General features: G+C 42.1%; 2 protein-coding genes across 2 annotated transcripts in view; one reads left to right on the top strand and one right to left on the bottom strand.

Moving 5' to 3' along the window:
- Positions 1-103: 103 nt before the first annotated feature.
- On the top strand, positions 104-14346 carry CDR2 (cerebellar degeneration related protein 2). The gene is made up of 5 exons (XM_080981142.1): positions 104-317; positions 6761-6873; positions 9550-9698; positions 10278-10442; positions 11298-14346. The coding sequence occupies exons 1-5, from the start codon at positions 239-241 to the stop codon at positions 12190-12192; spliced, it is 1401 nt and encodes a 466-aa protein (XP_080837268.1). The 5' UTR covers positions 104-238; the 3' UTR covers positions 12193-14346.
- Positions 14347-15229: 883 nt separating this feature from the next.
- POLR3E (RNA polymerase III subunit E) overlaps positions 15230-19574 on the bottom strand; it is a 37959-nt gene continuing 33614 nt past the window's right edge. Inside the window, 3 exon segments of the mRNA XM_080981324.1 lie at positions 15230-15653; positions 19320-19442; positions 19444-19446. Coding sequence (XP_080837450.1) covers positions 15588-15653; positions 19320-19442; positions 19444-19446 — 192 coding nt within the window. The 3' untranslated portion in view covers positions 15230-15587.

The following is a 19574-nucleotide window of genomic DNA, read 5'->3' as shown; positions in this document are numbered from 1 at the left end:
CCCCCGCTTTCCCCTTCGGCTGTGATGCCGGGCTTGGTCGGGAGGGGTGTTCGGCGTAGTCCGGAAGCGCTCGGGAAAGTTCGGAAGCGGGTTTAAACGGCGGCGAGCGGAGCGCTCTGCTGAGGCGAAGCGCGGGCGGGCAGGGGATAAAGAGGCGCGGCGAGGAGCGGGCATCGGTCCCGGGAGGCTCGCGGCGCTGCTTCTCCGGTTGGGAAGCCAGGGCGAGGGCGGCTCCGCGATGCTCACCGACAGTTTGGTGGAGGAGTTCGAGATCCGCGAGGATGAGCCGTGGTACGACCAGCAGGACCTGCAGCAAGGTGAGGGCGGCGGCGGCGGCGGAGGAGCGGCTCGGCCGAGGGTCCTGAGGGGCTGCGGGTGGGTCAGGAGGCTGGGAAAGAGGCGGCGAGGAGAAGCCGCCGGAGAGGGAAGAAGGTGGGACTGGGACAATGGAGGGGGGGAAGACAATGGCTGAGGGGAGCCGAGGTGGAAACTGCGGGAAAGAGAGGAGAGAGCCTATGAAACGGTCGAGGAGACCGTTTTTCTTTAATTTTTCGAATAAGTGAAGAGCCTTGTGGCGCCTCACTGAGGACTAGCGGGTTTCAGAAGCGCGGAGATCCATCCTCACGTGTCGCAGGTATATGCGCGTGGGGCACGCCCGTGTGGAGAAGACGCCGGGCGCCCAGGCGAGAGAAGAGCGAAGGCTGGCGTTAAAGGGCGGTGGGATGTAAAAAGCACAGCCTGTGTCCGCCCGTTTCTTTCTTTATACAGTACTGTGTCCCGCTTTTCCTTCAAAGAGCGGAAGGGGATACTATTTTTTTTTAATGATTGGATTCTACGTTTCTATTTTAGCGGTAAGGCGCTTTGGTGGGATATGAATAAATATGAAATTGTGGTAATATACATAAGTTTTCCTCCTCCCCATTTCATTCTCACAACCAGTGCTATTTTTCAAAAAAACTGTTGAGGGGTACTCTCATTTTCCTACTCCCATTGAAAGAATGCCCTCAATGAGGCCAAACTTAGAAAAAAGTCGCCCAGAAAAAAGCGCCGCTCACAACAATCCTGTGAAGGAGGTTAGGTTGAGAGGGAGTGACTGGCTCAAGGTCTCCCAGGAAGCTTCATGGCTGAGTGGGGATTACAAATCCCTTTCTACTAGTTCTGGTCCAGCAGTCTAATCCAGCTTTTCTCAACCATGGTTCCCCAGATGTTCTTCACCCATCACCCCTGACCACTGGCCATGCTGGCTGGAAATGATGGGAACTGTTGTCCAGCAACCTCTAGAGACCCAAGTTGGAGAAAGCTTGGACTTTTAACCACTACACCAAGCTGCCTCTCAGTAGCAAAGGGCAATTAATGGATATTGGCAGCAGTAGGTCCCTGCTTGTCTTTCCTTTATTTCACACAGTCATAGTTTATCTCTTCTTGTTTTCTTTTCTTTTGGTCTCAAATAAGTATTTCTATCATGCCTTTCATGCTCACCTGCTCATGGCTTTTTCTCCCGCCCAACTAGCTCATCTCTAGGGTGTATCCCTCATCATTCATCTCAAGCTTTTCACCTGCACCTTTTCGTGATTTAGGGAATAAGCCCCACTGAATTCATTAGGACTTCTGAGTACACATGGTTAGGATCACAGGCTTAGTTCTTTGTCACCCCATCCCTCACCCATCAGCTTAATGGGTTTAGTTCCCCCGCCCGTCATATCTTTTGTCATCATCAAAGCACATTTTATATTCAGCTTTAATTATTTATCTCCACCATAAGTGAGTATCCCTAGTCATTTAGACCCCAAAATGTGATTTGTGGCATAATAAAAGCACACCAAAGGGGCTAGAGAAGGAGAGGGGGGGAAGAAGTAATGAGAACTTAAAGGGAGAAAGTAACAAAAACAGGGATGTAGGGGTAGAGGCTTGGGAGGTAGTAAGAGTGGCTTGAGGGTGACTGAAGTCCAATTGGAAGAACACTTAGGAAGAGAGAAGTTACTTGACGGTGGTCTGGGGAAGAGTAATGGGGATTTGGGGACACCAGTTACAACTATTTGTGGGGGGAGGAACTGGAATTGTGACAAGAGAACTTGTGGAATACGCATTGAGGATGCATGATGAGGGGAGAGGACCATGGAAAGTCAGGAAGGCATGGTTCTCAAAATGCGTGCCCAGCATTGGAAACCACTTTAATGGATTTTGTAGGCAATTGTATTTTACTTGTACAGTTGTTGGTTTTATTTTGTTTGGGTCTGTGGTTACATAAAAAAGTATCTGTATCTTATGTGTGCTCAGGGGCATTTAAATCTGTTTAGATTCTTCTAAAGATATAGGTACAGGCCAATTCCTTACAAGTTTTATTAGGAAATTGAATCCTTCAGACTCCAGTGGGACTTTCTCAAGAGTGAAGGTGCCTAAAAGGCTCATAAGTAAGCCCTTTGAACATGGTGAAATTTAACTTCCAAATAAACATGTACAGTATGTAATTAGATTTCTGGAAAGCTCTTTACAGACTAGTGAAATTAAACATGCAGTTTTCCCACCATTTAATGCACATTTGCGAGAAGCACTGGTTCTAGTCTGAATTCATGATCAAATTGGGGTATGAGTTATTCTAGGTTAACGAATATAAATTAAACTGGAGAAATTCAGTTGGTGGAAGACCTTCAAGATTTTACTCTAGCACTACTTACTTCAGTGAGACTAAGTAAGCCATAGAAAGATTCAGACCCTGTTCTTGCATCCTAAATATTAAAAACTACAGATGCCCATGTATTCGTATTTAGAATAAATAGCTTTTCAAGGAATAAAGCAGGTTGTGCTATAAGATGTGCCATAAAGCTGGCAACGACATAATTTTGCTGCTGAGTAGGGTATGCATAGAAGAAAAATGAGTTTGGTATGCAGTCTGGAGGAGGCTTGTGGGGTACAGAGGTAGAAAGAGTGCCTTTCTTATGGTAAAAGCAGCCAATATTTTACAGTACAGTTCTGCTTGGCTTTTTCAGGGACCAAGAATTAAGACTCTGACTTGTATCTAGGAAGCTGAGGGTGTCACATAATTCACCTTTGGATGCTAGAAGTGTAACTGTTGAAATTCTCCAATTTTTATTTTTTGTTCTGTGTTATATTGGTTTGTGCAGAAGCTGATGTGATATATGTATTCTTGCTCCCGTAACAGCATTTCTTGTAGTTTCAGTAACTTCAACAGGCATTACTTCTACATAAGCCAATAAACTGCAGTGTGTTTAAAAATAGAGCTCTTTCTTCAAATAGTATCTAGGACTTGTATTACCCAGTTTAAAAACCTCGAAATAGCCAGGAAATGGGGACAGTCAAAGGCACGTCTGAGATGTGTTTATATATTCAAAGCTCTTGCTCACTGCATTGTTATACAACTCTTTGAATATGTAGCTCCTTTAATAAGTCAGCTTGATCTTTGTTATTCTTGCATTGACAGTCCAACTTTATTGCATTATTGCAGTCAATTAACCATTCTTCTGCCAACATTCAATTTTAAATTGACATTTTCAAGCTGTGGAAAAGGGAAGGTGTGATTTAGAAAACACACACCCACACCCAAAGTGTTAAGTTTCTGAGACACTTAAATGATTTTCCATTGTTTGAAATTTCCAGTTCAAAGTATTACTAATTTTTTAAAAAGTTAAAATAAATGCTTTTGTCTCTTCAGTGGAAGATTTCAATAAACACATATAACTTTGCCTTAAGCTTTGTAATTTTTGTCTTGTACCATGTGGACAAATGATTTATAATGTCTCATTATCTAAGCAGTTGTCTTGAACAGCTTCAGTCTCCCCTCTATTATACTGCTAATGCATTTCAATATTTGGAATGTGGCATTTATGATTCATTTTGCAGCCTCAGGCAGCATACTGTGCCTGCTACTTCAATACTGTTTAATCTAGTTGGAATGACAAATTGCAAAACTGGTAATTCTCCAGGCACTAAAGATGTTGGTGGAGAAATATAAACTTGCAAAGAGGCTTTAATTTCCAGAAGCATTCCTTGTTTAGTCTCAGTGATGGCTTCCTTACTATGATTGCAGAAGATGTAGATGCCTGAACTTACGGTAGTTTTGCAGGTGGAGCGTGTGGAGAATTCAAGTGAACAGTGGTGACAAGAGACGAAGTTCTTTGATGTCATGGATAAATTAAAAATTAACAAGTCTGTCTGTCTGTCTGGCATCTAGAGTTAAAGAACTCCAATATGAAATTGCTGACTGTATAGCAAAAATATGTAACGTGTCCCTAAGGTTGACCTCTGTACTAGAGGACTGGAAAGCAGCCAATAGAACACTGATTTTTAAAAAGAAATCAAGGGAACTGCAGGCCAGCTGGTATAACATCTGTTGTGATGGAATCGTTATTAAAGATATCATTTTATCAAGTATTCAGAACGGGAGTGAGAAACCTTTTTCAGCCAGAGTACCACATTCCCCCATGGGGGACCTTCGGGAGGGGGCTGCTTGCCACTGTTGGGACAGAGGGGAAAGTGAGTGAAGCAGTAGGTTACTCTTAACTTCACATTCCAGCTATACACAAATCAAGGGCATATTCCACCCAGGCAAAAAAAGCATTTGAGGAAGGTGAGGGGGCAAGGCCTAGGGAGAATCTTGAGAGTCATATAGAAAGGTATATGAATTTCATGAAATAAACGAACCTGGAGGGTCACAGATTCCCAGTGGCTGCTCCAGATCTAAACTTTTAACAGTTACATCCCCAGTGTGCATTTTTAAAATTACATTTCTGTTCCTTCTCTCTTCCAAAGCACTCAAGGTAGCATACATGGTTGTTTCCCCCCACCCTCTCCATTTTAACCTCACAACAGTTCTGTGAGGTAGGATAGACTGAAAGAGAGTGACTGGCTCAAGGTCACCTGATGAGCTTCATGGCTGAATGGGGTTTTGAACTCTGGACTCCCATATTCTAGTCCAGCACTCTAACCACTTCACGACACTGGCTCAGCATGGGTGTGACAGTGATTGCGCACTTGCTTACACTCTGCATGTGTGTGGCAGTGTTGTCATAGATATAGCAGTACGATGGATGTAGAGAATGAGAGTTGAAATGGGATTGTTGTCCTGTTGCTGTTTACTTTTTGAATGCAGCTTCGTAGGGAAACTAATACCACGTTCAGGAAATTGTTAGTGATGGAGTAACTGAACTTTGGACTGTTAAGCATAGGCAAATGCATTTTATGGTTGAGTAATGGATTAGGAAGGTTGTGTCTCAAGTATTAATCAAGTTTCCTTGTATTGCCACTCTTCTGGGTGGCATTTAAACAGAGGTTCTGCATTTTTCTTCATTTTCTCCTCCAAACCTGATAACAGCTGTCTTCATGGCAGTTCCAGAAATTGTTAGAGGATTGTGTTGAATTCTAGTTTGGATATATTTTAGTTTAACTTTGACGTAGAGCAAAAAATGGTCACTTGTTACTTAAAAAGCTAACTTGGCATAGGAGGAGGCAACTTGTTAAGTCTGTGAGTTCTTCCTGATATATTTTAAGATGCTGATCTATGTAGCTGTGAAGGAAAAGCATTAAATAAAATTGTGTATTCTAAGCACTTGGTAACCAGAATAACTTGTTCAGACAGTTGCAAATTATCTGCTTTTAAGTGTTGCAAATACTGCTAGCAGAAGCCAGTGTGGTGTAGTGGTTAAGAGCGGTAGTCTCATAATTTCCCCAGGTTTGTGTCTCCACTCCTCCACATGCAGCTGCTGGGTGACCTTGGGCTAGTCACACTTCTCTGAAGTCTCAGCCCCACTCACCTCACAGAGTGTCTGTTGTGGGGGAGGAAGGGAAAGGAGAATGTTAGCTGCTTTGAGACTCCTTCGGATAGTGATAAAGCGGGATATCAAATCCAAACTCCTCCTCTTCTTCTTCTTCAAATGTGCATATTAGTTATTAAATGTTTTTAAAAACTGGAAACAAAAAAGGATAAAAATGTGTATGAAATAGTACAAACTGTGGGCTTAGGTGATGCTGTTCAAGGGAGCACCACTCCAAAAATGAATTGGAGAAATGTCATGTTGACAAATAGCATGATATCTAAGCAAAACTCATCTTTAAGGGTTATACAAGGTTCTTGACACATCACAGACAGGCAGCATGAATATATGTAAGCTCTCACGGTTGGAAAAGGGGTGCTGATGGCAGGGAGTGCTCTTGAGCTTGATAAATGGCTAAAATGACAGATTTTGATTTTACCGACTTCCCATGATAGTATTTAGGGTGTGCAGGTTTTAAGAATCTGTTGAATTTCAGCATGTTGGAACTTGTAAGCCTTTAGTATCAACAGAAGTTGACCTGTTTTTAAATAACATGCATTCTCTGATACCTGTACCTCATCACTACAGTTCTATACCTGAACTTGAAAACTTAGTGGTCAGGTGGCACCTTAGTGCACTAGAACACAGGTAGGAAATTGGGTAGAGTACTTGAAGCATCTGCTTTTCAAACTGTATGACTTGAAATAGGCAAGTCCTAGGAGGGCATCACTAATTTCTCTCTACTTACATTGCAATGAGGATGTATTAGAGAGGGTCAAAATAAGAGATGGACAGAACTCTAGCATCTATAAAGTACACACACACACACACACACACACACACAAAGGAAAAACGTGAGCTGTGTTTAGTTGTTCTTAGGAATTGTAGGGTTTTTGTTTTTTAAAAAAGTGCCATAACCATTGTTACCAAAATTTGTCCTTGAAAAACACAGTAGCCATTGCACCAGTTTAAATACACACAACTCATTTTAGATCTCCATCTTGCTGCTGAGCTTGGGAAGACTCTCCTGGATCGGAACACAGAGTTGGAGACATCCCTGCAGCAGATGTATTCCACCAATCAAGAGCAACTGCAGGAGATAGAGGTAACAGCTTCACATTGGGTGCAAGTGAGCAATAATGTACAGCCCAAAGGCTATATGCCCATTATTCTGGCCTAGAGCAGTGACTGTACTTCCAACCAGAAAGTGCTCTATTTGAATCTTCAGCCATGAACTCACAGATGCCCCAGGCAAGCTGTCTTTCACATGGCCCCATTGCCTACCTGCAATATTAGGTTACTCCTTATGGGGTCATGGTTAGAATTACTGCAAGATAATGGAAGTGAAGTGTTTGAACACATGAAAGCCAAATATTTAATATTGCTAATCTTAGGCTTGATGTGTACAAGGCACTGAGGATTTTCCTGTTCCTTCCTTTTTTCTATCTCTAGGGGAGATATAACATGTTGGTGTATGAATGCATTTTTAAAAACAGATAAATATAAAGGACACCAGCTATTGAAGTTAGCTGTAGTGTTCAGTGCCTATCAATTTGGTTTCTATGTTTAACTTTTTTATGTTTAACTTCTACATGGGAATTGTAGAACTAATGGGTAGAATGCTCTTTTAAAATGTGGGTTTTTTGGGGGGGGTATTGGGTGGTTGTTTTTATTTTGATTATGTATTTTGTGGTTTTATGTTTTGATTTTATTATGTGAACTGCCCTGAGACCTCCAGTTATAGGGCGGTATATAAATTCAATTAATAATAATAGTTTAAAAAATAAAAATAGAATATGAGTGTACCAAATAAACACAAGTTTGCCTGTTCCCCCAGTAAAAGGCTTTGCAATTGAGGGTGGTGTTTTCTGTTCAATTACATGGATTCAGCTTTTTGTATCTACCAACCAAGGGTGCAAATCTGCTTCTGCTGAAGGAGTATGTGGCTCCTCTAGAGTATGGAAGTTTGCAGAATGAGAAGAGTACGGAATAAAGTTCCAATCTGGTGCCTTCTGGATGGTGCTGGACCACAACTATCGTCTTTGACCACTGGTCAGAGCTGATGGGAATGTAAGTCCAAAACTTGTGGAAGGCAAAAGGTTGAGGAAAGCTGGTGTGGAGCATCTATGTGTACTTCATTTGAAGTTGTACATAAAACATGTTTTAAATGGTTTTGGTTGCAACCTTGCCAGTTTACCTGGGAATAACTCTTAATGATTTCAGTGGGTCTTTCTTCTAAGCAAAAATATACAAGATGGCATTGCTAGTTGCACTCTCAACTACAAGTTGGCTCTGATCAATTTGAAAGCTTCCTCTCCATGTTTCTGATAACATGACATTGTAGATGCCATTTTAGCTGGCAGAGCTTTATTATAACAAGATCTTCAGCTTGCTTTCAGAATAGCAGACAGAATTAATCTGGTTCATGTTTACACTGAGATTCAGGCTAATGCTAACCTTGGCTAAACTGTGTTGCTCGCAGGCTGACTATAAATTGCAACAGGTAATATGTCTAATTGATTCTAATAGGGTAAAGGTTGCGGGTGGTACTAGATTAACTTGTAATCCTGCTTTAGACTTCTCAAAATGTAAGCCTATCAATCATTTTAATGAGGGAAATAAAAAGATTCCAGTACAGAAGATTTGATTATATAATCAATAGGCTACTAGGCTACTTAGAGTAGTGGCTTTAAACTTCAGGTTCTCTGAAAGATTCATGTATTAGCAATGTGTACAAAATTCCAGCATTCAGTTATCATAATTATTCCTGTGCAACTTCTTTGGCATATTGATTCACTTGAAATATGCTAAATGGAACTGTTCTCACCAGTGATCTCAAGTCATTTTACTGCATTTCTGTTTCTCATAGTTGGGAGCATGCGACTGAATAGCGTTTGAGGCGGAAATCCAGAGTTTGCCTCTCTTGCAAAGCAGCTTAAAGTTAATGGTTTAGTATTCTTACGCCGGACACCTCTTAGCCTAGGCTTTCTGAAAGTAGTTTTCACAGCTTTAAAAATAAACCACCTGTTATATTTCTTGAATAAAGAGGCTTGCACTAAACATTTAATATAGATTTAAAACAGAAGCCCCTTGATGGGGATTGCAAGAGTAACTCAATTTATAAAGGGGAAAGTAGGAACTCACTATCAGCTGACAAGATATGCTGTGCAGTGTTGCCCTATTTACCCATTATGTCTTTTCAGCTTCTTGAAAGGGTCTGTAGTTTTAGAAATAAACCCTTGAGTCAAAATCTAAAGCTCTCCTTCAAGTGTGCCTAAGGGTTAAGCATGCCCAGTGGAGTGTTTCACTTTGAACAAGAGATTAGTCAGTCTCAAACTTTATGCTCCCATCACTTTCCAAAGTGATTTGCCATGGTAGAGAGAAGGGGGGGGGGTCATGTTTGAGATAGAAAGCCTGTTGGGCCATTCAACTATGTTGAATTCTAGGCCTAATTTTATCTTCCTTGTCACGTAACTTTACCATGACTTGTGTGCTTGGAGAGTTAAAATGGGAGAGCTGTGTGTTTACTCCTGCAGAGACCTTTAGCGGTCTGAGGGATTACTCTGGCCTGAGTTGTTTGAAAAAGGTTAGTTGCATAGTGCCTCTCATTTGGGATAAGAAGAAAGCGTATGTACTTCAGTATCGTCATGCTAATCTTCTTAACTATCATTGCTTGAGATTAGGTACAAAGGAAAGCAGCAAAAATAATGCAATTTCAACTGCTGGTTGTGGAACCGTTCTTTAATTACATTTGCAACATTAACTGTACATTATTTTGTAGTATCTTACAAAGCAGGTGGAACTTCTGCGTCAAATGAATGATCAACATGCCAAAGTTTACGAACAGCTTGATGTCACTGCCAGAGAACTGGAGGATGCTAATCAAAAGCTAGTTTTTGACAGTAGAGCCTCACAGCAAAAGATAATAAGGTAATATGCTCCTGTGGCACACTGTTTCCCTTCCTTAATGTGCACCATATATATAATAATGCATATTTTACTCCAACGATGTCTGTATAATTCAATTGTTGCTTGACCCTCCTGGATTCTGCCTGGGCTGAGGTTGGGAATAGGTACTGACTTTTCTTCCTGTGTCCTCCTATATCCCTCCCGCCACCACTTTCATTAAGTTAACAGCTGAACTGAAAGATTCCGTCCTTGTTTGGATATAGCTTCTTTCTAATCTTGCAAAATGGAATCCACTACAAAACAGAGTCTTTATCTGGGTGAGGGAGACGTATGTTAAAGTGACATGGAGCCTTTGGAGGTACTTGTTAGCTTTTCCTCCACAGGATGGTCGTGGGAAAAGAATGAACCCTGATGCCTTCTCCCAATCATACTTTGGGTATCAAGTAATAGCCAAAAGACCGAGTTTCTGACTCCCAGAGTCAATATCCTGGAAAACAAACATCTCTCAAATAAAACTGCAGTTTAAACAATTGTTGATGTGTCAAGCTTGACTTATGCTGATAAATTTGTGTACTTCTGTGTGTGCAATTTTTCCCCCAGCCTTACTGAGACTATTGAAAGTCTTCAAGCACATATTGATGATCTCCAGAGACAAGTGGAAGAGTTGAAGAATTCTGGGCAAGGGTACGCGAATCGTGAACGGTGTGAGCATCCAAGATCTGTTCATAGTTTTGCATGTCTGAAGGAACTGTATGACCTTCGCAAGTAAGTTTCAAGTTCATTTTAAAAGCGGTCTTTTTCTGTGGAATAGTTATTTAATGTTGTTCAGTTTTGGTAGAGAAGTAAAAAAAAAGTCAAGCATATTCTGATTAGGAAATGTGTCAAGTTTAGTGATGGCATATGATTAAGCAAAGATTATTGAAGACCTGTCCTCATCAGCTCTTAAGTGAACCTGTCATATATAGACACGTGTGTATATTTTTCTGACCTTTTGATGCTCTGGATAACTTTGGGCTGATTTCTGCACTTTAGTCGAAAACGATGTTGGGAATTTTTGTAAAGGAAGATCCTGGGAAATCTAGGTCTCTTTCATTAGCCCTTCAAAGGTCTCTAAATCAGCCTATTTCCTGTTCTCTTCAGGCCAACTAGTGACAGACCTTTTTCTTTAAGGTCAACCATTAAGGTGTTTGCCTTATGTCAGAACTGGTATTGTATCCTTACGAACAGTATGGCTTTCAGAAGGTTGGTAGAGTCATAGGGATGGAGACTTGATGGTGACTGTTACAAGTTGTTGATATAGATGTGCGTTCTCTGAATTTCAGGACAGTGGAAACCGTAAAATTGTCCTCTTTCTGAAGAAAATTATCTAAGTTGTTGATTTAACTCTACAATGCTTACCTTGGTATTTCTAGCCTTTTACAAAGGCAAGGTACAATCTCTAGTTTTTGTAGAGACGTAATACAGGCAGCTCTTTCACTTTAGGGTTCATGTCTAGAAACTGGCACACACTGCTGTGCTTTATTCATCCATGATAATAAAGTTACCCTTTGTATACAAAAAAGCGAGTTATTGGGAAGAGCAAACTAATGCTTTTCATTGGCTCTTGTTGTTTGTGTCTAGGTATTTTGTTTATGACCATGTTTTTGCGGAAAAAATTACTTCTGTGGATAGCCAACTGAGTCCTCTGGAGGAAGAAAACCAGAGGTTAAAAAAGGCAATGACTCTTTTGCAAGCACAGCTCAGCATGGAAAAAGAGAAGAGGATGACGATGGAGGAAGAGTACAATCTCATGCTGAAGGAGAACTGTGATCTTGAGCAGAGGTTGGTGGATGTTGATCTATACCGAGCCAGAGCTGAAGAGCTTGAGTTTGAAGTGGCTGAAATGAAGCAGATATTTCAGTCTGAAAGCAGCTTTGCTAATGGGGTGGAAAAGCTTGTTCCAGAGTCTTTTTTTATTTCCTTCAAAGATTCTTTAGAGAGAGATCTGAGTCAGAGCCCTTCAGATTGGAGCTCTTCTGATGGGGTTCTTTTAACTGTCCCAGAACCCGACAGAAGGGCACTCAAAAGAAGCACCAGCGAGACCTTCCTTGGCAGTGTTGCAGGTGGGGATCTTCTAATAAAGGGCCATGAAGAAACCTGTATCCGGCGGGCAGAAGCTGTAAAGCAAAGGGGCATCTCTCTGCTTAATGAGGTTGATGCACAGTATAACGCTTTGAAGGTCAAGTATGAAGACCTCCTGAAGAAGTGTCAACTAGATGAGGAGTCATTGAAACATAAAGCTGTACAAACTTCTAAACAGTATTCCAAAGATGTCAGAGTGGGGAATAAATCCTTGGACACGTGTGTTGGAGAAGCTGAACCCACAAATGCTGACCCAGCCCCAGCCAGCTTGCCTTCAAACCCTCCACCCGAATACAAGCTTCTCTTTAAGGAAATCTTTAGTTGTATCAAGAAAACCAAACAGGAAATAGATGAACACCGAGCAAAGTATAAATCCTTTCCTTCTCAGCCTTAACAAACTTTCTGTACATCACTACTACCTTAGAAAACCGTTGTTCTTGAAGTAGCTGTCTGAATGTTTCACTTGAGACATTGCTGCATGTCTGTTCTGCTAGAGTATATGTAGGTTGACTTTTTGAACTTGTAGGATGGGTTGGGTCCACTTGATTTGGGGGTGTGTGTGTTTGACACAGTTGTTGCCACTGATTTGCTCAGGACATTGCAGATTATGCTAAATTGGCAAATGAAACAGTTACGTGACTCTGCTAACTGCACCTAATGCCTGGTAATAAAAGTTGTATTTTGGAGAATTGGAAACCACCCAGTGACTGCATGTTAAGAGTTGTCACTTATGGAGGTCTAGTTTTTGGATTCTTTCTGCGGTCGAGTTGGAAAGTTGAAATTCTTCTGTAGTGTTGTGTTTATCTTCAACAATGGCAATTCGGCTATTAAACATGGTATGAAATTAAATTGCAAGTCTGGTACATTTTTAAAAGGCAACCTCCTTGCATTTAATATTTGACTCCGAATATTTTTTTGTTTTTGTCAGACCTGTGATTTAAAGTAATAAATTTAACAAGAAACGTCCATGCAGAGATCAAACACTGGTTTAATTTGCTTGAGCAGGTGGACATTGGTTCTTCTGGAAATAAAGTACAGCTGCTGTCTTCAGAAGAAATTGTTGCTATAGGAATGATTGGAACAGAGAAGTGGCCATTGCTGAGTGTGCTACTTTTGGGTAACAAGTGTTCTGTATGTATCCGTTCTATGTGTATGCTAGTTCAAATTGCTCCTGGAAGCAAGCATCTAGTTGGGAGTTTTGGAAGCTTTCATCCCCTGAAAAGATGAGCTGAGATTGCTTCCACTGTTCTGTGTAATATGGGCAGTTTTTTTCACTGAACATCTTAAATAGGTCCGGCTAGTCCAGGCTTCCTCAACCTTGGCCCTCCAGACGTTTTTGGCCTACAACTCCCATGATCCCTAGCTGGCATGGTCAGGGATGATGGGAATTGTAGTCTCAAAACTTCCGGAGGGCCGAGGTTGAGGAAGCCTGGGCTATTCTATTGGCAGGATTTCTCACTGCATAAACATTAAGTACTTTGAACTAAACAAGGCTTGAGCTGAATGCTTACTTTATATGAGGTAAAGTGGTTATAATGTCACATCAAAGGAAAAATGCCAGAGAATTCTTCATGCAGGACCTTGATTTCACATGAATTGGCAGCTTAAGCTTCTCTTCCTGGATCTTTCACCCCTATTACATATCTAGTTTAAGACTAAATTGGTAAGATTTTGAACCTTTAATGCTTTGAATATCAGATGGGCCCCATCATAGCTGCCTGAACCAGTGACCATGCCTCTTATGCATGGAGTTGTCATTGGAGTAGCAAACGTTCTGTATGTAAAAGGGACTACGGTGTGATGGGGGGGTATTTTTGAGGTATATTTTATGTATAGAGTGTTGTCTTATAGCAGAAGGTTATGGGTTCAACACACTGTTCTGCTGCTAATAATGGCATTTGTTGGCAAGACCACGTGCATGTAATTGTTCACTTGTCTTAAGAATATTGTATTTAACATGGAGGATGGCTTCATGTAGCCTAGAAAACCTTGAACAAGCTGTAAAAGGAATAGGTAGGTGTTACTATGCATATTTTCTAGGCTGTACAAAACTATTCCCAAAAGAATCTTCTGCGATTACAAGTTGAACTTGAAAGCAAATCTTATTGCAGTGCTTTTATATTACTGAGCACAGCTCTAAGAACAGACATCTGTTCCCTAAAGTTGCTCTCAAATATACAAAGATGATAAGTAACAGAGCTGAGGATTTAGAAGGGTTTACCAGTACTGCATAAGATGACATGTTTTTTCAAGAGTAAAAGGTACTGTACCTGTCAACAGTAGTGTTGTGATTACATTACTAGTTAAACTGAACATGTGCGGCTTAAGGGATATCGCAGCTTTAACTTGGTTGCTGCTATTGCAAACATCTCTGCCTTATGTACAATGTAAAATGGGAATGGCTTCTTGTTCTTGAGTTACATGTTTTTCCTGGATATGGACACACTCCACCAAACTGTATTTAAGCTTATTTAAAGATTTGTAAGCTATTCTGAATATTGGTTTGTTTTTTTTAATCCCATCACAAATAAATCCCTTCAACAAACAAGCTTCTGAAGTTTGTGTGTGCATGTCTGTGTTTAAGTGAGATTTGCCAGTTGATTACTAACTAGGTGCTTGGAAGCATGTAGAAAAACCACTTAATGCTTTTTTCAATACCTTTAGAACTATGGGGGTGGGAAAGGGGAAGGACATTCTGGGCAGCCTCAGTCTATCACTGGTATACTTGGTATTGCTGCTGTATTAAGCAAATGTCTGTTTAAAAGAATAAAGTCTCTCCACCTGCATTGACTTCAGAACAGTCCAGCTCATGCGCCTAAATGTTTTTTTGGAGGTTGATGAGCTGTGTTATCATTGATCATTAAAATCACAACTACAGAGTGCACCTATTGTATGAAAGATGACTAGCAACGATCCTATACATTTAAAATGAAATACATAGCTGCTAACAAGCCCGCTTGTTCTGGAATAAATCTCGACAGATTTCCCAACTAGCAGCAGAGAAAACCCTTACATTTAGCTACACTTGCAGTTTATTACAGCATTTCATTCTATGATTCATAGGAAAAGCCCACCTTCAGGGCAAAGGTAGAACGTGGTGGTGCTCAAGCTAATGCTATTGTCAACCTTCAAGGTAAAATTTTATCTGAAGCAATGGAGGCTCTGTACTGGCACCAAGTACGGTGATTCAAACTGCACGTAGCTGAGGCACCATTTGCTAGCTATGCAAAAAAAGAACACACACCCCAACCATAATGTATCTTCCTATTTCCAGAAACAATTGGCAGCTTCATACTTGAGACAGTATTTAATACAACAAATCTTCCCTAGAACCAGAGGTAGGGTTGTTCCTTGCTTTCCAAAAAAATGAAGGGATGGGGATAAAGTAGAAGTAAGAACGTTTGGGATTTTAAAAATAATTTCCCACTAGCTAAGTGTAAACTTGCAATTTATTGGCATTAGTTACAAAATAAAACATTAGATCATGATCTGTAACATCTGGGTCAGTAGGTGGGGTTTTTTCCTTTTTTGTGATGAGAAGTTAATATATTAGGAATCCCAAATTAACCTAACAACTCGCAAAGATCCATTTTTTCTCTTTGTGTTGAACGGTGGCATTTTGGATGCCATGCAGACATGTAAATGAGCAGCTCCGTGTCCATAACTTCATCCATCCATAGGGCTGTGAGAACAGGTTCTGCCCCTCATCATTTTGCTTTCCTGCCTGTTCCACCTTTTCCGCTTCAGTCCTGGAGTTCATCCGATGCGATTAAAGCAAAACCCCTTTTGTCAAGATGTTGGTTGCTGTACTGTCCCTTTAAGATACCACATGCCACCCTGGCTTACACAGCAGTCCTGGAAGAAAGGGGAAAGCTGTTGAGAAGTATTGTTATAATCTTCTAAAGTAGACTTGCAACAGAAGATTTCTGCCCCCAATTGCATACCACCAGAATTAAGGTCAGTGAGGTGGGGTGGAGGGGTGAGGGAAGAGTGAACAGGCAGCCATTGTCCTCTCCAAGTTGAGAATACCAAGAATGTGGGGGAAGGAATACAGTAATTCTTACCATTTTCATTACAAACTCTACACTGCATAGCATTTTTTTAAATAAAGTGTGTCAACTTACTTATAAAGCTTTACCATTTGCACACTTCACAAGGATGCAGAAATGCAAAACAGGTAAAGAGGCAGCAACTGCCAGATGTTGGGAGCCAACAAAAACTGTGGTCACCTGAGCCCTGTCCCTGTCCAGCACAACATCAGGGGGACTTCTGAGCACCTTCAATCTGCCTGCTGCTTTTCCAGCTCTAAAACTCAAGTGGAGGGCTAGTCTGTGGGTTTGATACCTGCTTTTCCCCAGCTCTACATCCTTAGAGGAGAAATGGAGGTTGTCCTTTTTGTGCTTGACACAGTCACCTGAAGGAAATCAGCCCCCCACCCACTGCAAGTGGATCTGTGGACCCCAGAAGGTTAGGAATGGCGGGGTTTAACTAGATTGTCAATGCTCATTCAACGAACCCAGGATTCTCAACACGTGCCTCCAACACATACTTTTGAGAAACTAAAAGAAGCCATTATTCTCAACAGCCCTGAGCAGTTAAAAAAAAAGGTATGTGGTGTGTGTGTGGGTGTGTAATTCACTGCCACCCTTGCTATTTGCCAAGCTCCTCTAAACTGCACAACTCCAAGGACCTTCCCTCATTGCTCCCCATGAGGTGAACAGGGCGGCAGCTTTAAGTGAGGCAGCAACCCAGGGGAGCCACAGAGAAGAGCTGTTGGCTGGAAAAAGCAACTGCTTTGGTGCCTGCAGCCAACTTCTGTTGATACAATCTAGGCAACTAGAAGGATCCTCAGAGAATGCAACCTGCCCTGGTAACACTTCCAATGGGAATCATTTGGCACCCCTTTCCCACCTCCTACAGAAACAATCACAACACAGCATTGCAACTCGTTACCTGGCTGGAAGCGCTATTAGAGACCAGAAAGCATGAATCCGCTAATTGGTGCAATTAACTAATTAGCCGTCTGAATGCAGATTAAAGAAAGCGAGAGCGCATGCACTCCCAGAGTTCTCATCCAGCCATCTGGCCTGTCTCCTTTTCACTTCCCCACCAACCCATGCTATATACAGCTCCCAAATCTAGAGAACAAAACCGGTCAGATTAAGACACTAGATTGGGATCTGAAACAAAACGTTGCAGTGTATAGCACACCCCAGTTAAGGAATCCCCCCAGCTAGCTGTACCTTTTTGGGAATATGCCGTTCCACCTGCCCAGCGTAGCATGACCATTCACTGAGCATGCCCTTTCAGCTTCTGCCGATGGGGGATCCTTATTCGTGCAAGCCTTAGGGGTTTCCCCCAAAGCCTGCTCATATATCCATGGAATATCCCATTCTGGTTATATGAGGACTGGTATTCACCTCTGAAGTTTGGAAGTGAGGGGGAATATGGCTAGGCAACTTTGGACCTGAGGGCCAAATGTGGCCCCCCAGGGCTCTCTATCTGGCCCTCTGGCCTCTCCCTGTTTGCTCTGTTTTTGCCTGGCTGGAATGTGACCTTGAATTCCAATGCCTCTTGCTTGCCTGGAAAGAAGGTACAAAGGACAGCGAAGGTAATTTACATTTGTTGCTCCACCTACTTTTGCCCTTGGCACTGCCCACCATCGGTATGTGGCCCCCAGAAGGTTGCAGAGCAGTGTATGCGGTCCTTGGGTTGAAAATGGTCCCTGAACTCCAAGAATATTCTACAGGTGTGAGGGCATCAATGGGACCCCACCCTCCAGGGTTATTAAAAGCCTACCTAGGGATGGGAACAGCAAGATTTCCAAGAATTCGTGAAACCAAGAACCATACACTAAAAATCTGCAATATCGGAAGTTTCCGAGCACAATTCAAAGTTTTGGTGTTTAAAGCCCTAAACGGCCTCGGCCCAGTATACCTGAAGGAGCATCTCCACCCCCATCATTCTGCCCAGACACTGATGTCCAGTGCCGAGAGCCTTCTGGCGGTTCCCTCATTGCGAGAAGCAAAGCTACAGGAAACCAGGCAGAGGGCCTTCTCGGTAGTGGCACCCGCTCTGTGGAATGCCCTCCCATCAGATGTCAAAGAGATAAACAACTACCTGATATTTAGAAGACATCTGAAGGCAGCCCTGCTCAGGGAAGTTTTTAATGTGTGACATTTTAGTGTATTTTTGGTCTCTGTTGGAAGCCGCCCAGAGTGGATGGGGAAACCCAGCCAGAGGGGCTGGGTACAAATAATAAATTATTATTATTTCTTCCCACCCAACAGTAGCTATTTATAGTTTGTTATAAAGCAGCATTTCACAACTGACTGCACCTATAGCAGCCACTCTGCAAAGAGGGTCACAGCTCGAGAAAAAGGGGACTTCAAAGCTTTGCAGGGCTTCAAACACTACCTTCCAGCCTCAATACCACAGCTGGCCCTTGCTCGGCTGCTTAATTGGCCAATCTAATAAATAATCTTTAAAGGTGATTTTAATTAAAGCTTAAGCAATATAGATGCCCCAGGTAGAGACCTGCTGTAAGTCAGTTATGCAATGCAATTAGGGCGATGGATTAAAAGTAAACTTAAAAGGCAGCGGCCTTTGGGAATCGCCTTGAGCAAAGCAATCCAGTAATAAAGCTAAGTGTGTTATCACCCAGACATCAATGCATCTGCAAGTATCTGGACACACACGTGTGTAAACACGTTCTAGCAAATCATTAGAAATTTGCATCTAAAGAGCAGGTAGTGGTCTGTTCTCTACAATCGGGAATGGACAGGTTCTGAAGAGATACTTAGGGAGCGGCTGCATCTGAATAGTAGAGCACATGCACTGCACACGGGTTCAATCCCAGACACAAGTAGGACACTTTGGATGCCAGCTGCCCATCAGCCTAGATCAGGGGTCAGCAAACTTTTTCAGCAGAGGGCCAGTCCACTGTCCCTCAGATCTTGTGGAGGGCCGGACTATATTTTGAAAACAAACCAAAAACAAATTTCTATGCCCCACTAATAACCCAGAGATGCATTTTAAATAAAAGGACACATTCTACTCATGTAAAAACACACTGATTCCCAGACCGTCCGCAGGCTGGATTTAGAAGGCGATTGGACCGGATCCGGCCCCCGGGCCTTAGTTTGCCTACCCATGGCCTAGATAATACCAAGCTACTAGATGAACCAATGGTTTGACTCTACAGAAGTCAGCTTTCAAATGTTACGTTCATACCCCTAATACCAACCACCTCTCTTCTTTCCCAGAGTCTGTCTACTCCCTCTCTAGCTCTATTTGCAAAATGAATTAAGAGCAAGGATGGTGACCTCTAGATGCCGCGGGACTCTCAGCTCCCATCAGCCCCAGCTTGCAAAGCCAGTGGGCAGGGATGATGGGAATCGTAGTCCAGTTAAGCCTGGAAGGTTACCATCCCTGGGTTAGAGAGGGACTGATCCTATTAACAGGGGGCCCGTTGACTGTCTCCTTTTAAAACTGGTTGCACGCATCCCATTCAATATATACCTTCAAGATTTTATCGATCTCCTGTTTATCTAGTTCCTCTCCGTATTCCCGGGCCAGCCGATTCTGGATGACGTTTCTGCGCACTCTGTAGTTTTTGGAAAAGATTTCGAGCAAAATTTGCCGGGTGCTTTGAGAAAGAGAGAGAATGAGTGAACTTCAAGTTAGTACAAGAGGGAAACAAGAGAGAAAAAGCTCATGTCAGCATAAAACAAAACCTAGAGGCATAAGTATAATTTGCGCCACTCTTTGATGATT

Source organism: Podarcis pityusensis (genome assembly GCF_964106645.2).
Source record: "Podarcis pityusensis genome assembly, chromosome: 14".
Lineage (NCBI taxonomy): Eukaryota > Metazoa > Chordata > Lepidosauria > Squamata > Lacertidae > Podarcis > Podarcis pityusensis.
The sequence above is the reverse complement of the archived record's forward strand: the minus strand, read 5'-3'. Positions and strand labels throughout refer to the sequence as shown.

Coding starts and splice junctions, on each gene's coding strand:
- CDR2 (XM_080981142.1), top strand. CDS start 239: ATGCTCACCGACAGTTTGGTGGAGGAGTTCGAGATCCGCGAGGATGAG. Junction 318..6,760: donor CCAGCAGGACCTGCAGCAAG/GTGAGGGCGGCG, acceptor AACTCATTTTAG/ATCTCCATCTTGCTGCTGAG. Junction 9,699..10,277: donor TCACAGCAAAAGATAATAAG/GTAATATGCTCC, acceptor TTTTTCCCCCAG/CCTTACTGAGACTATTGAAA.